Genomic DNA, 22,390 nt, shown 5'->3' on the forward strand with positions numbered 1-22,390 from the left:
AGGAAGCGAGCGAGGAGCGAGCGGAGCGCGCCCAGCCCCGCCCGCCCTTCCGCCCGCGGGAGCAGCCGGAGCAGCCCGGGCCCCCAGCCGTCGTCGTCGCCGCCGCCGCCGCCGCCGCCGCCGCCGCCGCCGCCGCCGCCCCCCGCCTACCCGCCCGCCGGACAAAGCCCGAGAGCCCGCGCGCAGAGCCATGTCCTCGTCCGCCGGCAGCGGCCACCAGCCCAGCCAGAGCCGCGCCATCCCCACCCGCACCGTGCCCATCAGCGACGCCGCGCAGCTACCTCATGACTATTGCACCACGCCCGGGGGGACGCTCTTCTCCACCACGCCGGGAGGTGAGCGCCGGCCGCCCCGCCGCGGCCCGGAACCTGCAGCCCGTTTTCTCCGCCGCGGGCCTTTAACTCAGGGCGTGTCCAAGCGTGGCAGCCTCCGCCCGCGCAGCTCCGCCAAAGCCCCCCCACCCCAGCTCCGCCAAAGCCCCCGTGAGACTGCTTTCGGGAACCTTAACTTCGCATTCTCTCTTGGCTGCAACTCGATTCAGCGCGCGCCCACTCTGGGAACGGGGCTCTCCCGTCGCTGGGGCGGGGCGGGGAGGGGAGCCCTTGTTCCCGCTTCGTGGCAGCTTTCGGCGTTCGACCCAGTTTTCTCCCCCTCTGCCTCCTCCTGGGCAGATTCGTCTACACTTGGCCTGGCTTTCGTTCTGCATTGCCTCTGCCTCTTGCCTGTCGTGCATTTGTGCACATTAATGCTTGATTTTGGAGCTCTCTCCCGGGCCTTTTTAGAAAGAACAGGCAGAGTATTTCGCTCTTGGGACTCTGCGATGACTTGTTTTGCTGCTTTTAGAACGGCAGGAGGAGGCTGGAATGCAGAGTTTGGACGCCTCATCCGGCGTTATCCTGCTTTGACAGCATTGTTTACTTGCTGGACGAGGCCCCACGAGGGGGGGAGTCCCCAGGCCCAGGCTAGGGGAGAGAATGATAAAATAATACTCAAGACATAGCCAAGGGAAAAGACGTGGGGGTAGTAGAACGCTGGCAGCCCTGACGATAGGTTTTTGGCGGTGACGCTTTTGGGGATAGATGAGGAGGGCATTGGCAAGAAGGGCACCCGGATCGGTGGGATTGCTTGATTCTGGGGAAGGGCAGCGCAGGGAGAGTTTTCCGAGCATTGCTTTTCGAAGTATGACCAGGAACTGTTTACAAGGAAGAACACTGGGGTGGAGGTGAACCACGTTGAGTTTGTCACGGGAAAAGGGAGCTCAAAGGTTGTGTGTTGTTCCCTGACTGGGCTGTTCTCCAGGGGGAGGAGACTAGAGAGCGATCTTGTGGGACCTTATTGAAGGGGATGGCGCTTCATTTTAACTTCGGAACTTTGTCTTCCTTTGGTGTTGGGGTGGCCTCTCTCTAGAGGGTTGAACTTTGCTGGCAGCCTCTGCCGGAGGAGATGGCTAGCTTCGTTCCTGTGGGCTGGGCTCACCAGTTGTACTACAACCAATCCGGTGCAGTTAGGCCCTGGCGATCCTTGAATTGGTTGCACAATAGCAGGGCTCAGAGAGTAGGAAGACCTTTTTGCCAACAACAAGGGATAAAAATCCAGGAGAGAGCTCTACAGAGGAATCCGTCCCGGCCACTCTAGGGGATGGGTGGCTGCCTTGGAAGACTTTAAAATGACCCAAGCAGGAGGAGTTCATCAATATTTTTGGATAGCTGGTCTTATAGAGGCTTTAACTTTGCAGGCTGGTGGGATGACTCCGTGAGGTGCCTTGCCTCACGGGAGAACCCTCCCTCCTGACCTGATCTGTTCAAGGCCAGCCCCTGAGCATGCTTCGATCCTGCTTTTTGATGATCGTGAAAGATTTTGGCGGACCAGTATCTGCTCCAGATAGAGTTGTCCTGAACTTGAGCTGACAGCTTTTAAGAAATGGATACTGTTTTCCAAGGTCATAGGAAGGGATTTATAACCTCTTGCAGAATTCTTTGTGGTACTGGTCAGTAAATGCCTGCGCTTCCAGCCGTTGAGAACATGTCATGGTTAACAACTGCACTCAGCTATTATTTATGCGGGGAAGGAACTGAACTTTTAGCTATATATTAATCATTATTCCCCTGACGGAAGAGCCACAGAGGGGGTACCTTTCGGGCATATTTCAAACAGCCAAGCTGCCTTGCTTTTAGAATAAGGACATAGTCTTTAAGCATTGCTTTAAAGATAGAAGCCTGTTTCATAGTCTGGATTAGTTCCTAAAGTGCTTGGAAAGATTCTGCCAGAAATACTGATTCATTTACCCTTCCTTCCAACTTACAGTCACTACTGCTTTCTCAAATATCACTTAACCTGTCTCCTGATAGTTTCTATACACAGTTTTTTGTTTCAGATTTAAATACTTGTCATCTTAGCTCATCTGTTACATTGAACTTGTATTTATTGGTAGAGCAGGTTGTAATCTTTGGATTTTTAGCACGAAGACTTAACATAATGCGTTTATAGGTTATAGCACTGTTGGGATTGGATTTAATCACTCTTAACTCAGTGCTGTTTAGATGTGCAGTAGATACTGATTTAATTTTTCCCCCTTTGGAAACTTTCCCCTCCTCTGATGGTTTGCTCATCTCTCTTGTACATTCCTCTCTCTCCCACCATGTAATTGAGCCAGGGGAAGATAGTTTTATTTGGTCTCCTCCAGGCACCTGAATTAATGTGATTAGGTATTTTAAATGAGTTTTGTGGGCCTAGTGCAGTGCTTTGCACAAAAGAGAGCCATAAACCAAAGTAGGAAATGCAGTCCTTGCTCTCAGTGATCTTAAACTCTTGAAGGGGTTGGGGACTGATAAGATTTTTCGTTTTAGAACAAAAAAAACTTATAGAATCCAGTGCTAACATACATTTCAGGTATGAAAACATTTAGAAAAATGATAGTAAGCTTGCATGGGAAATCTCTCTTTAGTGGGAAGGAAGGGGATTAGCATGTCCTGTCTTAAACTTCTGGAAACCTTCTGGAGTGTCATACACGTGTTGGCAGTATGCCAGGATAACAGTTGATGCGCTGAATGCCCTAAATGATCAGACTGGGCAGGGACGTTCACAACATAGTGAACTTATGATTTCTTCTCCTTTGAGAGTCCTTTATTTATTGGGGATCAGAGGTTACAGCCTACCCCTTGGGAAGGTTTCTCAAAACTGCCTTCTCATGGTTTAGGGAATGAGAGGTGGGTGGAGACAGACTTGCTCTGACCTTTGGATTTCTCAAATTGCTAGAAGAGTACCTACCTGTTTTCATTGTTAAGGAGGAGGAACATTTTTGTTGAGTAAATTCAAGGCAAAAAAAAAAAATGCCCTTGGTTTTATTTTACTTTATTTTATCTGCCTGTGGAGGAGTGAGGACGCTATTTGGTTCTTCCTTTGAGAAGCCACATCTAGCCTCAGTGGAAGGGAAAGTTACTGTAGTTGTCTTCACTTTTGTAACACTTTGGTTAGCTGGAAGGCACCTGATGCTTTCCTAAGTTCTGAACTTTCTCCTTTTAGGAGTGTTGTGCTCTGGGAAACGAGCAGAAACAGAGAGAACTCTTTTAGCCTTCTTTCTGCCTTTCTTTTCCTGCATAACATCCTCATCAGCTGTGGAAAAGTGCTGTTGCCATAATAAGAGCACCAGTGGGGAACTAACTGTGATGGTCTAAAATCTTGTTCGTGCTGCTGTTTCCTCGGTCAGCTGGAGAGTTGCTGTGATGGGTTCGCTGGGTCAGAATTACCTGAAGGCCATTGCAAGGGTCTGGAAATAAAGAAGGTAGGAAGAAGGGAAAATAATCCGCTTGGAGTGAGCTATAGTAAAATAAGAGTGTTTGAGAGGAGTCCTAAGTTTTGGCCTGGTTCCCTTCTTGGGAGGTGAATAGAGCTCTATGTAGATCTGGGGAAGGAAGGTCAGTTTCTGACTGTTGTGAAATTTCTAACTGCATGACCTTGGGTTGAGTTTATTCTAGGCCAAAACCTTCTGAACCAGCAAATGTACTTATTTGGCTCCCTAGCTTCAGTTATTAACCAAAGGACTTCCTTACGACATGGGAGAAGTACATGAAAAGCATAATGAAAGGTGTTCAGTCCCTCTGCCTTGTGTTTGAGGAAGACTGCATTTACTTATCTCAGAGTAACCCAAATTATTAACATGTTTGTCATTCTGTGGGAGATTCAGCTGAGGTCTCATATTCATCAGCTGCCAAAGTATATATTAAAGAAGATGTACTTCAGTTTTTATGTTGGGTGCATTTTTTGCTCACAGAGGATTGAATTCTGGGGCGCCTGGGTGGCTCAGTTAAGTGTCTGCCTTTGGCTCAGGTCATGATCCCAGGGTCCTGGGATTGAGGCCTGCATCAGGCTCCCTGCTCGGCGGGGAGCCTGCTTCTCCCTCTCCCACTCCCCCTGCTTGTGTTCCCTCTCTTGCTGTGCCTCTCTCTGTCAAATAAATAAATAAAATCTTTAAAAAAAAAAAAAAAAGAAGGATTGAATTCTGAGCCTGGGGGAGGCAGCAGTCTGCATCCTCAAAGCATATAGCAATGCATTGTTTGAAAGCCTCTGCCTGTCCTAAGTCAGATGCAGTCTGACCAGGGAAGGCAGCTCTTACAAGTTGATAGTGTAGCATGTATGAAGGCCCTGTGCACAGCTCCTTCAGCTTGCTGAGGCCTGTTGTGGCCAATTGGAAGAGCTAAAAGTGATGAGTCTGTAAACTGACACTAGCAGGGTTACTCAGGAAAGACTTACAGCTGGAGTCTTAACAACAGTTTTCTAAGAGGGGTCTTGCAAAGGGGTCCCTGGATGGCTCAGTAGGTAGAGCACACGACTCTTAACGTCAGGGTCGTGAGTTCAAGCCCCATGTTGGGTGTGGGACCTACTTAAAAAAAAAGGAGGAGTCTTACATGGTTTGGCTGCACTGTAGGCTTGATTATGTGTGTGTGTAAAAATGTGCAGATCAGATAGGGTACAGTTAATGTGGAGTAAGCTAGTTCATCTGGTTGGAGAAGAATACAGCCTGAGCAGGAGAATAGTTTGTTGGTGAGCAGCAGAACTTTTTTTTGGTTTCCAAGTCTTTTTATGAACAATGTAATATTTAAACGATTTTTGTTACTCCATTTATAAATAATAGAACAAAAGTCAGTTGAGAATTGCAGTCATTCACCTTACTGAATAGTCAAGGCCTAGACTCCCATTTTCAAATTTGTTCATCGTGGAACTTGGTTTTGTGAAGGCCCCTTAGACACCCGTGTTTTAACAGGCAGCTGCTGTGCATCCCATGGGTGGCTAGTTTATAAAGGTCCCCTGCACCTGTTCTCAGGCCATTGCTTGAAGCCAAAAGCTCAGAAATCCCTGAGTGTTTACATCTAAGTAAATAATCTTTCAGATCTTCAGGATGAATGCCCTGGCAAACAGAAGCTGTTCAATTCATTGAGTGGTTGAAGAAAGTAAAAACTTTAACAAGCAAGGAGAAATGAACTGGAGAATGCAATTCAATTCGTGTAGATTCCATGGGCTTTTTAGTAGACAAGAGCATGTCGTCTGTAAATAGTGATAGTTTTACGTCTCCCTGGTTTATCTGAGTGCCTTTTATTTTTTTGTGCCTAATTGCTCTGGCTAGAACTTTCGGTACAGCGTTGAACAGAAGTGGCAAGATAATGTGAACAGATGCCCTTGACTTATTCTCAGTGTTAGAAAACATCTAGTCTTTCGCCATTAGGTAAGATGTTAGCTGTGGGTTTTTCACAGATACCCTTTATCAGATTGAGGAAGTTCCCTTTTCTTCCTAGTCTGTTGAGTGTTTCTATCATGAAAGGGGGTTGGATTTTGTCAAATGCATTTTTTTTTTTTACTAAAATTGAGTTGATTGTGTGATTTTTGTTTTTTATCCTGTTGACATGACATATTGTGTCAGTTGATTTTTGGATGTTGAACCAGTCTTGTATTCTTGGGATAAATCCCACTTGGTCATGGTATATAATCATTTTTATGTGTTGCTGAATTTGTTGTGCTAATACTTGGTTGAGAATTTTTACATCTCTGTTCAAAAGGGGTATTAGTCTGTATTTTTCTTGTGATGTCTTTGGTTTTAAGAATCAAGGTAATACTGGCCTCGTTCAATTCTGATTATTTTAGAAATGGCCTGCTGCTTCTAGCAGAAATGCTGACTATTTACTGCTTAAGGTAGACCATTGTTCTCTAGGTGTTAGGAGACACTTTTCAGAAAGCGTGAGAGGCTTGTGATTCTTCATCTTAAGATGTCGTAATTAATCACTTGGGCCTCAGAGGAGCCCGTGTCACCCCGAGAGACTGTTTATGTTAAGAGTCAGGCTGCTTTTAGGTTGAAATGAAACTATTCTCTGGTCGGATAAGTTCCTAGAATCACGAATAGGCAGTAGATAAAAACAGTGACCTAGACCAGGGATCTCTAGCAGACTCTTGCCGCTCACAGACTTTGTTGGTAGACTTCAAGCTCCTTATTTGAAAAGTGGAAGATGTTCGTAGATAGGCATTATTTTTATTTTTTAAATAAGTGCCCAAGAGGAGGGAACTTTGGAAGAAAGCAGACCGTTGGAATGAAAGCCAAGTTTGAATCTGAATGTTTTCCCCATACCAATAGGAGTGATCCTTCATTAATTATTAGTATTACAGACAGAGGCTGAACCACATCTGTGAAATCTAATCCAAAGAACTGATCCAGGACACAGTCAGCAACCTGGCAGATCCAATCAGCATTTTCCTGGAATCAGAGTGAGGCATTTTTGTAGAGATGATTTATTTTGGGATGAATGTTCAAGCCCACACTGAAGTGGATGTATTTGAGGGGCGCCTGGGTGGCTCAGTCGGTTAAGCATCTGCCTTTGGTGGTCATGATCTCAGAGTCCTGGGATTGAGCCCCGTGTCTGGTCCCCTGCTCAGCGGGGAGTCTGCTTGTCCCTCTCTTTCCTCCTTCCTCTCAAATAAATAAATAAAATATTTTTAAAAAATAGAAATGAACGTACTGGGTGTACTGTATTTTCACCCAGATTTTCTGACAGTCAAGGCTAGACAGACTTAAAATAATTTTGACATTTACTTAAGATTAGTTTGTGGTTCATATACCATTTTGGACCTGGTACTAGCTAAAAAGATCATCTTTTCAACTCGTGTTGCAGCTGAGACTCGAGAGAACCAGATTTGCTTAATGTACCTAGTTTATTTGTGTTGCTCTCCTGACTCCTGGGTCACTAAGTGTCCTTTCACAAATACTTTTAACTTCTCTGGATATTAGTTTCTTAATGTCTAAAATAACAGGCTTTTGCCAGATGTTCTCTAAGCCTCTCCTAACACTAGACCTTGAGTGTAGGAACACAATCATTATCAACTTCCCTTTCAGCCTAGGCGTGTGTTCTGTGATGGCTGTGTCCTAAGTGACGGGGCCAGGAGCCATCCTTTGACAATATCTTGGAAATTGTTGCTCCCAGTTATTGAAACTTAAACAAAGGACAGTAGGATTGGCTTTTCACAACCCTAGACGTCTCCCATTTGCCATAGTACTTTGGTCATACTAAGTTATAAGATCCTGAGGCTCCAGTTTTGTACCTTCTGTTGATGTAAAAAAATGTCCCTCTCTTGATTTTATTAGCACTTTAGAGATTTGATGGTAGCCCACACTGAATGTGGTTTGGCCACCATCAGCCTCCCTGGAGGGGGGTGGCTTAGACAGCTTTTAGTTTCCTCTGGGTTATCTGGCATAGAGCTTTTTAGGAGTCTGTCTTTTTATCCAGAGTCTCCATGAAGAATAGATGTTTAAGCATTTTTTTTTTAAGTGGCAGTGTGCCAAGCCCCAGGATACGCACCATGGCTACCAGTCATAGCTTCCCCCAGTGTCTGGTCTGTTGTGCATCTGACCCAGTTCTGGCCAAATGAGATGTAGGGGAAAGTCTGCTAAGGGTTTGCTGAGAAAGATTTTCTCTTGGATGGAGAGAGTCCCCTGAGGGAAGCCCTGTTTAATTCCACACTCCCCCATCCTCCTTGGACACTGTTGTGTGGGGGGTATAGGTCCATCTTAGCCTTTGGAGGAATTTTGTCACCAGCTTACTCAGGCTTTGCAATTTGGGCAAGTTACTTGATGTTTCTTGTTCTGAGCTGTCATTTTGCATGAATAGATGCTTACTTCTAATATAGGAAGCAGCCATAGTTAAACAGAACTTTATGCTGGGGACCCTGTTCAGTTAACCACATTACAGTGGGCTTTCTCTAGGTGGTTTAATTTGAAGTTAATACAGTTTCTTGAATGTGTATAGCATAACCCCTGGATTAATTATTTAAACTAAGCTACTTGGTCTTGAAAGAGACCCTTAGGCTTGAATGACCTCGTTTACGTACCTAACCATCTTGGTAAGCGTAATTTTGGGCCTCTTTCATTGGTCTTCTTGTTCCTTGCCATTCTGAAAATTACTAGTTTTTAGATCAAAGGGTAGAAGCTTTTTTTCCCCCTCCTTTCTGTTCTCCACTAAAGGAACTTTGTTTTTACTGTTTTCCTGGTAATGTCAGCATCTAGAAAGCAATGGGGTCAAGGTATTAGATTTATCTTAGTATCTGGTCGTTAAGGGATGAAGAAAGTTTATAAATGTCTAATGTTAAAAGATTTTAAAGTTCTTATTTGTTCTGAAATCCAAACATGTAGACTGAAGTAATACAGGCACATTTAAAAAATAAGATGGAAAGGGGTGCCTGGGTGGCTTAGTCAGTTAAGTGGCTGCCTTCGGCTTGGGTCATAATTCCAGGGTCCTGGAATTGACCCCTGGACTGGGCTTTCTGCTCAGCGGGGAGTCACCTTCTCCCTCCCCTTCTGCCCCTGTTCCTGCTCTCTCTCTCCTAACAAATAAATAAAATCCTTAAAAAGAAAAAAAAAAGAAAGAAAAACAGAAGCACCTAAAAATGCAAAGTAAAATGCCAGAGACAGTCACTTTTAACGGTTTTTGTTTGTCATTGCTGTTGTACATACATGTGCACCACAATTTCTTGGCTTGTTAATGTTAGATAATACCATTGATTCCCTGTCATGGAAGATGAGTAATCTGGAACACTTTCATTACTTTCTCCCTCTCATTTCCGCTCCCTTCTCTATTTATCAGTTTTTGTAAATTGTATTATCGGTTCTGGTTCTTCTGATAGTTACCATTAAAATGTAAAATAATAGAGTCACAGTCGCGATCTGTCAATGTAACTCTCCATTATATAAAGTTGTACCATCCATCCCGTCTCTACTTCCCTGGTAGGTCAACTTCTCCATTATTTTGACAGTATCACGGCCTGTAACATTTACATATTCTCCTATAAGTATTCTTTGCTTTTATTATAGTTTGATCGCAAATTGTGAAATCCGGTATACAGCATATATGATATTTTGGTTCTTAACTTTTCATGGCGGTCATGATCTCAAGAGTCCTGGGATGGAGCCCCATGTCTGGTTCAATCCAAGGGGCATGATTATTTTCATAGAAAACGAAATGGAAAACTCACTGGAAGGAAAAGCATCCATTGTCAAGGTGAAATAGACAACTTTTTTTTTTTAACACTCCATCAATTGATCAAAATCATGCCCCCCCCCACTTTTTTTAAAGATTTTACTTATTTCTAGAGAGCGCACACCCGGGGGAGGGGCAAAGGGAGAGAGAGAATCTCAAGCAGACTCCCTGCTGAGCATGGAGTCCCACTCGGGGCTCGATCTAATGACCCTGAGATCATGACCTGGGCCAAAATCAAGCTGTCGAACACTTAACTGACTGAGCCATCCAGGCGCCCCGTGGGCCATTTTAATGTTATATTCAAGGTATATCTTGTATGGTCTTTTGTTTTCCTTCAGGAATTTAGGATTAACTGATTTCTAGTTACTTGTGGCTGCATTGGTTGACATGAAATGGGCCTGACATAAATGTGGCAGGCTCTTTGGATGAAACGTGGATTAACCAGCAAGTTCTTACTTTAAGAAAATAGATGTCTGTGCATGCATATGTATAAGAGACCTTGAGTATTGTAGGTTTTTTAGTTTTTGTCTTGGAATAAATATAATCTCATGGTAAACACAGTATATAACAAAGGAAACAAAGGTTTTTTTCTTGCCATTTTGTTCATAGTCGAATCTTAATGTTTTTGTTTGAATAGTTTTGATTTTTTGAATGGTCAGGTGCTTTTGAATCACACCATATAGTCACTGACAGGCTGATTCCCCATTTTTGCTCTATATCTGCTACAGTGAAACTTTTTTGGCTTGCAGCGATCTAAAATTCAAACACCCAAAATGCTGTCCTTTTGTACTCCGATTTTCCTTAGCCATATTTGAGACCATTAGTGGCAACCCTTAAGATTCCAGTTCTTCATGGTGTCTTCTCTTCTGAATTAATTTGCTTTGTTTGCATCCACAACCAAATGTATTTTAGGAGCCCACTAAAAAACTACTAGAATTAATTGAGTTTAGCAAGGTTGCAGGATACAAGACTGGTATACAAAAACCAATTATATTTCTATACACTTTCAATGGACAATGCAAAAATGAAAACAGTTCCATTTCTAATAACATGAAAATAATAAAATATATAGGAATAAATTTAATGAAAGGAGCACAAAACTTATACTGTGGAAACTACAAAACATTGTTGAAAGAAATTGGAGAAGACCTAAATAGATGGAAGGGCATTCCACATTCATAGATTGGAAGACAGCATTCTTAAGATGACTGTATTTCCCAGATCTACACGTTCAAAACAATCCTGTCAAAATTCCAGCTGGCTTCTTTGCATAAGTTGACAAGCTGACCCTAAAATTAATATGGAATTTTAAGATACCTAAAATAGCCCAATTTCATTAATTATTACAAATCAAGACAGTATGATACTGCCCTAAGGATAAACATAGATGAATGGAATCGAATTGGGAGTCTAGAAATAAACCCACACAGTTACGGCTATTTGATCTTTGACGAGGATGCCAAGACAATTAAATGGGAAATAGTCCTTCCAATAAATGATACTGGTACAACTGGGTATCCACACAAAAAACTGAAGTTGGACCCCATGACTCAAAGACCTAAATGTAAAAGCTTAAAACTATAAAACCTTTAGGAAAAAACATGGGCACAAATCTTTATGACCTTGGTTAGCAAATAGTTTCTTGAGTATGGCACCAAAAGCACAAACAACAAAAGAAAAAGACATAAATTGGACTTTGTCACAATTAAAAACTTTTGTGCTTCAAAGAGTACCAATAAGGGAAAAAGCAACCCCCAGAATAGGGGAAAATATTTGCAAATCATGTATGAGTAAGGGACATGTATTCATAAATATAAAGAACTCTTAAAACTCAAAAGTAAACAGCCCACTAAAAAATGGGCAAAGGATCTGAATAGACATTTTTCCAAAGAAGATGTCCATTGGAATGGCCAATAGGCATATGAAAAGATGTTCAACACCATTATCCATCAGGGAAATGCAGATTAAATCAAACCACAATGAAATTTAAGAAACAAAACACATGAGCAAAGGGGAAAAAGGGAGAGAGAGGCAAATCAAGAAACCAACTCTTCGCTATAGAGAACAAACTAATGGTTACCAGAGGGGAGATGGGTGGGGGGAGGGGTGAAATAGGTGCTGGGGATTAAGAAGTATACCTGTTGTGATAAGCACCAGGTGTTGTATAAAATTGTTGAGTCACTATGTTGTACACCTGAAACTAATGTTACACTTTGTGTTAACTAACTGGAATTTAAATAAAAACTTTAAAAAAATCAAACCACAATGAGATACCACTTCACACCCATAAGGTAGCTATAATAAAAAACATAGCGCCTGGCGCCTGGGTGGCTCAGTTGGTTAAGCGACTGCCTTCAGCTCAGGTCATGATCCTGGAGTCCTGGGATCGAGTCCCACATCGGGCTCCCTGCTCAGCAGGGAGTCTGCTTCTCCCTCTGACCCTCATCCCTCTCGTGCTCTCTATCTCTCATTCTCTCTCTCTCAAATAAATAAATAAAATCTTAAAATAAATAAATAAATAAATAAATAAATAAATAAAATGCTAACATCCTTTAAAAAAAAAAACATAGCAAGTGTGGGCTGCCATGTGTTTACATTGTAACCCTCACATACTGCTGGTGGGAATGTTAAATGGTGCAGCCACCTTGGGAAACAGTCTGGTGGTTGCTCAAAAGATTCAACAGAGTTAACCATATGATCTAGCAATTCTACTCTTAACCGAAGAGAAATGAAAACATATGTCCACACAAAGACAGGTACATGAATGTTTATAGCAGCATTACTGAGAGTGGAAATAACCCAGATGTCCATCAACTGATTACTTGATAAAATGTGATATATACGTGTAATGGAATATTTGACAATAAAAAGAAATGAAGTCCTGAGAAATACTAAACATGGATGAATCTTGAAAACATGCAAGTATAAGAAGCAGTCACAAAAGATCACATATTGCATGATTCCATTTATATGAAATGTCCAGAATAGGCAAATCTGTAGAGACAGAAAATAGTGGTTTCCTAGGGCTGCCGTGGTGGAGAGGGACTGCTCAATGTGTATGGGTTATCTTTCTGGGGATGGTTACAGTGTTCTAAAATTGATCACGGTGATGGTTGCACAATTCTGTGAATCTACTAAAAACTGTTGAATTATACACTTTGAACTATATGTGAATTACATCTCAGGAAAGTTGTAAAAAAATGGATTTTATCGCCTCTCCAAAGTCATAGAAGTGCTTCAAAGTTTCCTTTATACCTCACACATTTAGGTAGACTCTGTACTGCTTATTTCCTAGTTGGTCCAATTACAATTCTTTAATGCATATGCTATTGCTAATATATAATTTAGAAATAGAAAGCTTGCTTTCATCCTGTGCATTGTTTTTCACCATCTCATCCCCAGAATTCCAAGCTTGGCATACTGCAGAAGTAAGAATAATCTTGTTCTGACTTGCAAGTTGAATGTTAGTTTAAGAACATCTGACAGTGAAACCTCACTCTTTTGAAACCTAGCCACCATGAACAAAAGTGGAGGTGATACAGCAAATATGGAAAGTGCATCCACTAAGGCTCCTTCCTTTTATTCACTGGAAAGCCATCAGGGCCCCTCCCAGCCCGTTTGCTCTTTATTTTACGTAGTATTCTAATAAGCGAATCGCTGATTGCAAAGTCCCTACAAGGATAGAAGCATCGGGTTAGGATAGGTGAATTGTGCGCCCCCCACCCCTCTTCCCCAAGTTCATAAATTGAAGCCCTAACCCTCAATGTGATGATCTTTGCAGCTGGGACCTTGGGATGTAATTAGGTTTAGATGAGGTCGTGAGGCCCTCATGATGGATTAGTGCCCCTAGAAGAAGAGGCACTAGGGAGCTTGCTACCCCCTCCCTCCCTCCTTCCCCGCCCCATCTAAGGACACATTGAAAATGTGGTTGTCTGTGTACGCAGAAGGGAGCTCTCAGCTCTCAGCGGAAGCAGACCATGCTGGCATCTCCATCTTGGGCTTCTCATGAACTGAGAAAATAGATTTGTGTAAGCCGTGGTATTTTGTTGTGGCAGCCCGAGCTGACTGAGATTTGGGGAAAAAAGGGGTATTCTCAAGCCTAAGAGTGACAGAGGAAACAATGAGGAAAGGGGTACTTGCAGGCTATTTGAATTCTGTACAGTGGAAGGAAAATAAAGCGTCTAGGCTCCCAGAGTTCATAGGCCACAGCATAGTTTATGAAGTGATCTTCAGAATGGTGACCCCCGTTCATTAAGCAAGGGTCGGATTGTTTTCCGTTTAAGGTGGTAAAAGGTTTTAAATCTGTACAAGAAAAACTTCCAAAATAATACACATTATTCACTTTTTGAAAGTTAAAATGTTTTCTGCTGTCCAGAATGACTCATGCCTCATAATTTCCAGATGCCTTTTTAAGTTGTTACTACAGTTCTTATTTTTCAAAGCAAAGAGGGTGAAGGTAGATTTTTTACTTTCCTTGTCCTAAAATTGTATTTGAGACAGGACATAAGACCCGTGTCTCCTTTCCCCTGGGGATGAATGATTTCCACCTTTTCCAAGTGTTCTCCAGGGGTTGGAGGGAGGCATGCGGAGGTGCTCTGCTAAGGTTAGGTTTATGGTGTGAGGCCTGTCATAAATGAGCTGTGGGCCTTTGCCTCTCAGTTATTCTAAAAGTAAACATAGGAAGCTAATTCTAGCCCACTCTAGGACTCGGAGACTTCCTCAGTAAGTTTTCAGCCTTTTCCTGTCTCCTTTAGCCTTCAAAATGAAAAAGCTGACAGGTAACAGTAATTAGAGCTGTTGACTTGGTTTGTGCCATGCTGTCTTTCAGAGATGATCCTCTCCAGCATCGCCTTTTACTACCAGCGAGGCCCCTTTAGTAAAGCTATTCTGAAATGAACTTGGATTATAGGACCTGCCTGCTCACGTAATCTTTAAAACTGCGTATTTCTGTTCTGGAAGCAAATATAAGCAGATTACCTAATTTCTAAAATACATAAGTACCCGGGCCTTGGCAAACTTAGAAAACTGAAAAACAGAAACCGCCTCTACTGGTGTCTGTCGCCCTCCCGAGGGGGCAGTAACGGCCCCGCCATCCTGCTGCGTGCCTCTGGAGAAGTCGCGCTCTGGGCACCAGCGGGGCGGCCTATGTGCCGCTCACCCCAGGGTTCGTGCGTAAGTGGCAGTTACCATCTGATTCCTTTCACTTCCCATACCGTGGTCCCACCATGGACGTCCCGGGCACGGAGGTAGAGCGCAGAGCAGGCTGTGCTGGGAGTCCGCACACCAGGGGCTCGGTCCCGATGTTGCCTCTCATTTGTTCGGTGAGCTCCATCAAGTCACTTTCTGGGTGTCCACTTCATCTGTCAAAGTGACCCCCCCCCCCAGCCCCTTCCGTCGTCCTCTTAACTATTTCTTTCATATTTCATCTATTCTCAGATCACTGTTACTAGGCTTTTGGTAGAAGATTGAAGTCAGGTTCTTTTTTTTTTTTTTTTTAAATTTTATTTTTAAGTCGTCTTTACACCCAGTGCAGGGCTGGAAATCACAACCCTTAGACCAAGAGTCACACGCTCCACCCACCGAGCCAGCCAGTAGGCCCTGAAGTTGGGTTCCTCACTTTAATGAACAAAAGAATGGCCTGAGGAACTTAAAGATAGGTTCGAAGCCCCAGGGATTCTGATTCAGGTAGAATGTTTTTAAACAAGCTTTCCAGAGGATTCTGGTGCAGATACCTGCAAAAATATACTGTCCTAATAGGCATGGCATTTTTCTTAGTACTTTATCATGGAGAGGCTGAGAGCCAGATACTTTATTTTCACCTCTTATAAATCGTAAATATGATTGTGTATGCAGTGTAGTTGTAACAGAACTAGGTAGTAAGAAAAAATTGATCTCCTTTGGAGTTGGTTTGAAAGCCTTAAAGGTTTTGTTTTGAGATGCCTATGTGTGCTAATGGATGCCCATCTGAGAACATTGCTTCCATTCTGAGACACTGAGTCATTCTGTCCTGTGACAGGTTTTGTAGTACCAAGAGGAGAATATGTTCAGCACTTGATTCTGGTTGTAAAAGCAAGGATGCCAGGGGGCAGGGGGCAGGGGGCAAATTGGAGGGTAGAGTCTCTCTTGGCCATTTTCTCACCTAGAAACCACTAGTTTGACTCTTATTTTCCATCTAGTTGGAAAGAAATGACTTACTAGCATTTGCATGAAACTGTCATGGTACTACTGTGATATGGATCCTGAGAAAACCACTGAGTTTAATCCATTTTCCAGCTACTTAGCATAATGTCGGTATCATCTCTTTAGTGTAAATGTTCATCTCCTTCCTTCTTTGGGAAGACTCCAGAATTTCCATTCTTCTTGAAGTAGTTTCCTTGCTTTTTTCCACCTGCTTCCTCACATTTCAGGTAGATTGGTTAGCTGTTCTGTTTTTCTCTTTCCGGGGATGTAGCTGTCACATGTGACTCGAGGAAATCTGCCTGAACCAGACTCTCCTTATGACAGGAGTTTATTCACTTGAGGATCTACAAGCATTGACCAGCAGGCAGTAGTAGTATTTAGATTCTCCCTCTTTAAATGGGTAACTTTGTGCACAATCTAATTTTCATATACTACTGCTTTTAACTTACATGCCTGAACCTTTTCCTTCTCTGGATTTAATCTTAGTGTGAGCAAGATGCCTCCATCTGACCACATCTCTTTGTTCTGTAGACAGGGGTGCTGGGTGGCCATTCCCCCTTTCTCCCCTCCTTCAGCAGACATCACTGAATGGTGGCCATGTCCTCGATCACTGAGCCAGCTGTGCTCCCAGGGTCTGGAGCAGAGCCCCAGGCGTCCGCTACACTAAGCCACCGTCAAGCATCTCTAAATTGTTGCTTAGTTTTAGATCTGGTTTATAGCCATTTGTACCTTGGGCTGACCATGACAGAAGAAATAGCAGCAGTAGATTTTCTTAACTATTCGTCAGGTCAAATGCAGTCTTCAGAAGGATCGTTGTAAAACACTCTGGTAGCACTTACTGGGATGCAGATTGTTTTGTAAAATAGAGAAGGGTCCAGCTTCTACCACAGCTCTGTCTGGGAAGAACATTGGTCTCAGTGCCTTTGGAAAGCCTTCCACTTAAAGGCAGCGATCTGTCTATTGGTGATTCTTTCTCTTGTTTGTTATTTCATTTAAAACTTTCTAAATGGTAGAACGAAGGTCACATGGAACTAGGACCTAGCCCTGGCATAAGGAAGTCGCAGGCTGTGGAACGGCAGATCGACCAGCAGGTGACCTATAGTAGGTGACATGTATGGGCTAAGATGGGGGAAAGAATTTTTTTTTTTTTTTAAGGTTTTCCATAAAGGAAGTGATGTTGGGGCTGAGCCTTAAAGATGAGTGTGGAAGAGGAGGAGAAGGCGCTCCTCCAGCAGAGGGGCCTGGTCCCAGGCAGGGAACAGAAAGCTTATCCCTTTTTCTTGAACTGTGAGCCCTCAAGGGTTAGGTTTAGATGGAATTTAAAATAAATTCCCGGTAATATTATATATATATTTTTTAAGATTCTATTTCTTTATTTGACAGAGAGAGACACAGCGAGAGAGGGAACACAAGCAGGGGGAGTGGGGGAGGGAGAAGCAAGCTTCCTGCCCGAGCAAGGGAGCCCGATGTGGGGCTCGATCCCAGGACCCTGGGATCACGACCTGAGCCGAAGGCAGACGCCCCCCCCCTTTTTAAAGATTTTATTATATGTTGATAGCCCCTTAATTTGTTTCAGACTCTTGAACCCTGTTTTCCAGGAACCCGAATCATTTATGATCGAAAGTTTCTGTTGGATCGTCGCAATTCTCCTATGGCTCAGACCCCGCCCTGCCATCTGCCCAATATCCCAGGGGTCACCAGCCCTGGCACCTTAATCGAAGATTCCAAAGTAGAAGTAAACAATTTGAACAACTTGAACAATCATGACAGGAAGCATGCAGTTGGTAAGAGAACTCCAGTTTGCGGGGCTGAGTGGGTAGCCCTGGGGATTCAGATGTCAGTCGGCTACAGGTTGAAAAATTGATGCCTCGGTTACAACCGACATTCATTTATGGGTCTCTAAGGTTCCCAGCTCCCAACACCCAAGGTTTACTGAAATGTTCTGGAAATCCTAGGGTTCTAAATCATAAGCGAATCTAATCCGGGAGCAGGGAGAAATCCAAACTCAGGGCATAGGAAGTCATTAGATGAGTCCTTGAGCCAGGCCTCATGTCCTGCCTCGCCTGGGCTGTACTGGACTGGGAGTAACACACAGAACACAGAACAGAACTGAACAGGCCCCATTTCCATTGCCCTTCAGAAATAGACCTGTTTCTTACAAGAAGAATGTCCTTTTTGTGGTACAGGGGTAATAGGGTTTGTTTCCCGCATTTTCCAGGACTGCCTATGATACCTAGACACGCAGACACACACGCGCGCGTGCGCACACACACACGCTGAGTAAGAAGTCCATTCTGTCTCTGTGGAAGCAGAAGAGGGAGTAGAAATGGCCAGCTCCCGAGGTTCGCCTCGGGTTGTACTCCCCGACCTCAGTGCGGGAGCCAGCATTGTGCCTCCTCAAATTCCAAATGAGCTTTTCATGGACAATGTGTTGATTGAGAGCAGGGCCAAAGTTCAGAGCCTCCAGAAGAGTTTGCCGGCATGATAGACGGCAAGGAGCTCCCGCTGGGGCCGCCGGCAGCCAGAGGGGTGCTGGGCGATTTTTCACTTGGGTCTTCTTCCCCAGATCCAACTCCTTGTGGGTTGAGTGCCATTCTTTTTTTTTTTTTTTCTCCCAGGTTAAAAAGACCAGCCAAAGCAAACAATTGCTTGTTTTAAGGCCGCAGAGAATGGGAGAGTTTGGATTCTTTTTTGACCCTCATGCAGAGGAATGACAGAGCTGCTTGGCTTTTCCTTTTGGGCTAAACTTTGTCTTGATTCTTCCTAGGGGATGATGCTCAGTTTGAGATGGACATCTGATCGTCCTGCAGGAGCAGCAGGAAAGCAGCAGTGCCGAGGCTGTGTCCACTGGATTGGGCCCATCGGATCAACAGTGAACGGACAGAGGGGCAGCCAGCAGTCCCATTGCAGCCCCCGAGAGCTCCTCTTCCTTCCTCTGGGTGCCAAATGATGCAAAGATGAGCTTCATCTGACCATTTCCCCTCCCTGTTACCTGTCCCCCTTCCCAGTTACACAGAGTCGATCCAAGATCCTTGGCATATTTCCGTAGACCTAAGCAGCCCACAGAGGAAAGCAGTTAAACTCTGGCTTCCGTAGTCATTTTACAGTTGAGAAAATCTGTCCTCCCGCCCACTCCCCATTTTTTAAAAAACCCCAAATCAAATATCAACCTGCCAATAATTGCCTGGCTGGCAAGTCTGGGGAAGTGACACCAAGGTGTGGTGGGTTCAGCATTGTCCGACCCTCTGTCTGCCCTCCCTGTCTCCCACCTGTGGTTCAGAGCTGCAAGAGGCTGGGTGTTGGGTCTTCACAGCCGTCGGAGGGCAATGGTAATGGAGAGGAGAGCCACTCTCCCTCGTACCCTGAGCTGTTTGTCCTTCGGGCCAGAATGCAGTTTGTACAGCTCTGCTAGCGTCACCCTGCGGCGTTTTCTGAGGTCAACTTCCCCACCTTCCTCCGGCAGGGGTGTCTTCTGTCTTTGATATTCCAACGCCGCTTCCCAGTCCTTCACTTAGCACATCTGTGCAGAAAGGTGTGAGCCCCACCTGAGGGGGTGTCCTTGGGAGGCAGCAGGGCTCTCCCCTCCTCCTTCCTCCCTGCTAGCGCCCCGTTGCCCGCCGCCATTCCCTTGTATCTGAGCCACCGGGGTGATTCTGCCGCTCCCCGCTCCCGCAACAGGCCCATTCAAGCGACAGGCACTTGGGGGGAGACCTGGTCATAGTGTTCTGCCGGGTGACCCCGAGAATGACCTGGGGAGCGTGCAGAACCAGGTGGGTACTCAGACTCAGTAGTCCTTGCTTTCTAGTCCACCGAGCTTTGGGATGTTCATTGTCTCTGATTGCAGTGTCTTATGGTTTGAGTTTAAAAGGTGACTTTCAGAATGCTCTTAGAAAAGAACCAGACTTTTTTCCTTTTAGACCTGCTGCGGCTCCTGGGATAGATAAGCATGGGCTCGGAAGTGGGCTCTCCCCATTGTCTGGCCTTCCCCATCGTACTCGTCCGTCTCCCAGCCTCCGTCCCTCCCTCCCACCCGTCTCTCTGCCAGGCCATTTTTCAAATACACATCAAAGATACCTCAAGTGTTGGTATCTGATAATATCTCACTCCTCTTACGTGAGGAGTGATCTTTTATTTTTAAGATGACTACAGACCTATTTTTAGATATGTTTTCAATACAATTTTGAACAGCAACTTTTTAATTACACATCTTCCGGTGTTAGGAAGGTGAGAAATGTCCGTGGGCGAGTCTGCTGTTCCCTGTCACCATCCTTCGTCTCCCCAAGTCCCTGACGAGCTCTTTGCTTCTCCCTCTAGTTTTGGGTGTGCATGTTTGCAGTTTGTAGTGGGTGGTGTGTCAAACTGGACCATTCTGCCTTGCCGTGGCTTGTTTACGAGCGCCTCGTTCTTTCCCTCCCCGTTTGCTTTTTCATGTGCCCCTTCACCCTCCCCGACTATTGACTGGCACAATAATCCCGGGAGAGTGACCCCCTCGTAGAAAGACTAACACCTCTGTCCTCATAGAACGACAAGTAAAGTAGCCGCTGGTGTCCTGGGAATTTCTGGTCGCATTTGGTGCCCTGAACCCTCTCATTAAGAGACCACATCCCAGGGTGAGAGTAACAGGCCAACTGGCTAAGAAAGAAAGCTGTTTGTTTTTCTTTTGAACTTTGAAAAGACCCTGTTTATGAACACATTTTAGACAGAAGAGAGGAAGGCTGTCCGAGGAACTTTGTTCTGTTTTCTACTACAAAATGTGAATAGTTCAAAGAGTGAACCTTCTGTGATGGTTGATGTTTCTCAGGAATAAGCTGGATCTCCAAAATTTGGGGGATGCTTTCAGTCTCAAAAATTGATGATCAAAAAAAAGTATTTTCTTGTTTGTTTGTGTAATGTATCTCTGTTCTGATTTTAATTAAACTCCCAAATTTTGCTTTCTATACTCTTGGAAAAAGTTCAGTTGCACCGTCATTTGCATGAGAAGCTTGCTCAGGACCCCTTTGTCCCCTGGGAGCTTGATTCTTTGGGCATGAAACTTCTCGTTCTTCATAGCTGGCTTTGGCATTCGTGGAACCTGGTTCCAACTCCAGGTAGTTGGGCAGTGAGCAGAAGAGCGCCCCTTCTTGATCTTTGTTGCCACACTTGAAAACCTGGCCTTCTCGCTGAGCAGCGGGGAATGGATTTAGAACATGCCAGCTTGAATGATGTCAGGGCGCCATTTTCCCCTGTTCTACCATCTTGGGAAATCTCTGCACACGGTTCCCTAATCGTAGGCCATTTTTCTCGTTTTTGCAGGGAGGGTCAGCCGCATGATACAGCAGCGGCCTGCTCCTTCAGCCTTCTCTGCAAGGCCCTCCTTACTGGTTGCTGTCCTTCTTTCCTGGAGGCCACTGCTGTGAGAGTTACTTTGACCTCCATGAACCTGGATTTTAGAGATCGTTTCACAAGGCAATGGATTAACTTGTAACAGATGACACCTCTGTGCCGTGCCTCACGAATGATTTTTTCAGGGCGCGCCGGATCCCGGAAGAATGAACAATCTCTCCTGGCTTTTCTTTTGGGGAGGGAGAACCCTTAGGGGGCCAGCTGAGTGAGATGGTTCTTAAAATCAGTGATCATTTGCTCTTTTTTTGAGGAAACCGTGTTTCTGAACCTCTGAGGACAGTCCATCTTAGTGAGAAATGACCTTGTCCTTCCAAATTCCAGCAGGAGACACGCGTTGTCTTGGTCTGTCTGTACAGTATGGTTTGCTGAGACCACCGCGTCTTCGTGTTCTGTTTAAATAGCTGAACGTCATCAGGAGCACCCTGTCAAGCAGCTGGCTTCTCGGTATTGGGCTGTCAAGCCCGGAATTCTGTCGTCCCACCTGTATTAAGTTATCCTTTGCTGTGTGACAGATGACCCCCAAACTAAATCTTGAAAGAGCAAATGTTTTCTGTCAGCTTCTGGAGGTTAGGAATCGGGAAGCAGCTTAGCATGATGGGTCCGGCACGGGGTCACCGGAAGTTGCCATCAGGACGTCGGCAGGGTCTGCAGTCATCTAGCTAGGGCTGGAGGATCCACGTCTGCGCACACTCTCCGGGACCTGTTGGTGCATTCTCTGCATACGGGTCTCTGTAGAGCAGCGCGAGCGTCCTCACACCAGCACAGCTGGCTCCCCGCTGAGCAGGTGACCCCAGGCAGAGGGCAAGAAGGAGTCTGCAGTGCCTTCCATGACGACCTCTGAAAGCACACACCATCACCTCTTCCCTATTGTGTCTCTTAGAAGCCAGCTCCTAAGGCCGGCCGACACACAGGGGAGGGCAGTGACACCCACCTCTGAGTGGAGCAGTGTCAAGGAATGTGAGGATCTATCTTAGAATCACCTCACCCCCAACAGAGGATAAAGTCAGTCCAACAGGGGGTAGGTTAAACTTAGATAACACAGAGATGTTGCTACTGCATCTCCAAACTGAATAGAAGACAGACACTCTTCTCTTTCCCCAAAGTCAGCTGCTGGTTTGGAGAGCGGTGGCAAGAACTGACGATTCCCAAGAGAATAAAAAGAGCTCTACCTTTGCCTGGCTACCAGCAGTGCAAGGATGCCTCGGGGCGAGTCCCAGGCTTTGTGTGTCCCTGAGACTCAGCACCACGTCTTTGCATCTCCCTGAGCCTGCATCTCCCTGAGCCAGGAACTGAAAGGGAATTGGATCCTTCTAACT

At 44.9% G+C, this 22,390-nt stretch overlaps 2 protein-coding genes across 7 annotated transcripts in view; one reads left to right on the forward strand and one right to left on the reverse strand.

Annotated features, from left to right (window-relative positions):
• Positions 1-1,742, reverse strand: part of LRRC20 (leucine rich repeat containing 20) — a 106,094-nt gene extending 104,352 nt beyond the window's left edge. For 5 of the 6 annotated variants that reach the window (XM_027597059.2, XM_027597064.2, XM_027597051.2 and 2 more), the window contains exon 1: positions 282-1,742. The gene's annotated coding sequence lies outside the window, so the exon portion shown is untranslated. The remainder of the gene's footprint in view (positions 1-281) is intronic. The other variant, XM_027597062.2, reaches the window with a different exon arrangement.
• EIF4EBP2 (eukaryotic translation initiation factor 4E binding protein 2) lies at positions 101-20,643 on the forward strand. The gene is made up of 3 exons (XM_027597070.2): positions 101-335; positions 17,291-17,476; positions 18,460-20,643. Exons 1-3 carry the CDS (start codon positions 191-193, stop codon positions 18,489-18,491), a joined length of 363 nt encoding a protein of 120 aa, XP_027452871.1. The 5' UTR covers positions 101-190; the 3' UTR covers positions 18,492-20,643.
• Positions 20,644-22,390: the final 1,747 nt, after the last annotated feature.

Source organism: Zalophus californianus, chromosome 15 (assembly GCF_009762305.2).
Source record: "Zalophus californianus isolate mZalCal1 chromosome 15, mZalCal1.pri.v2, whole genome shotgun sequence".
NCBI classification, from domain to species: domain Eukaryota; kingdom Metazoa; phylum Chordata; class Mammalia; order Carnivora; family Otariidae; genus Zalophus; species Zalophus californianus.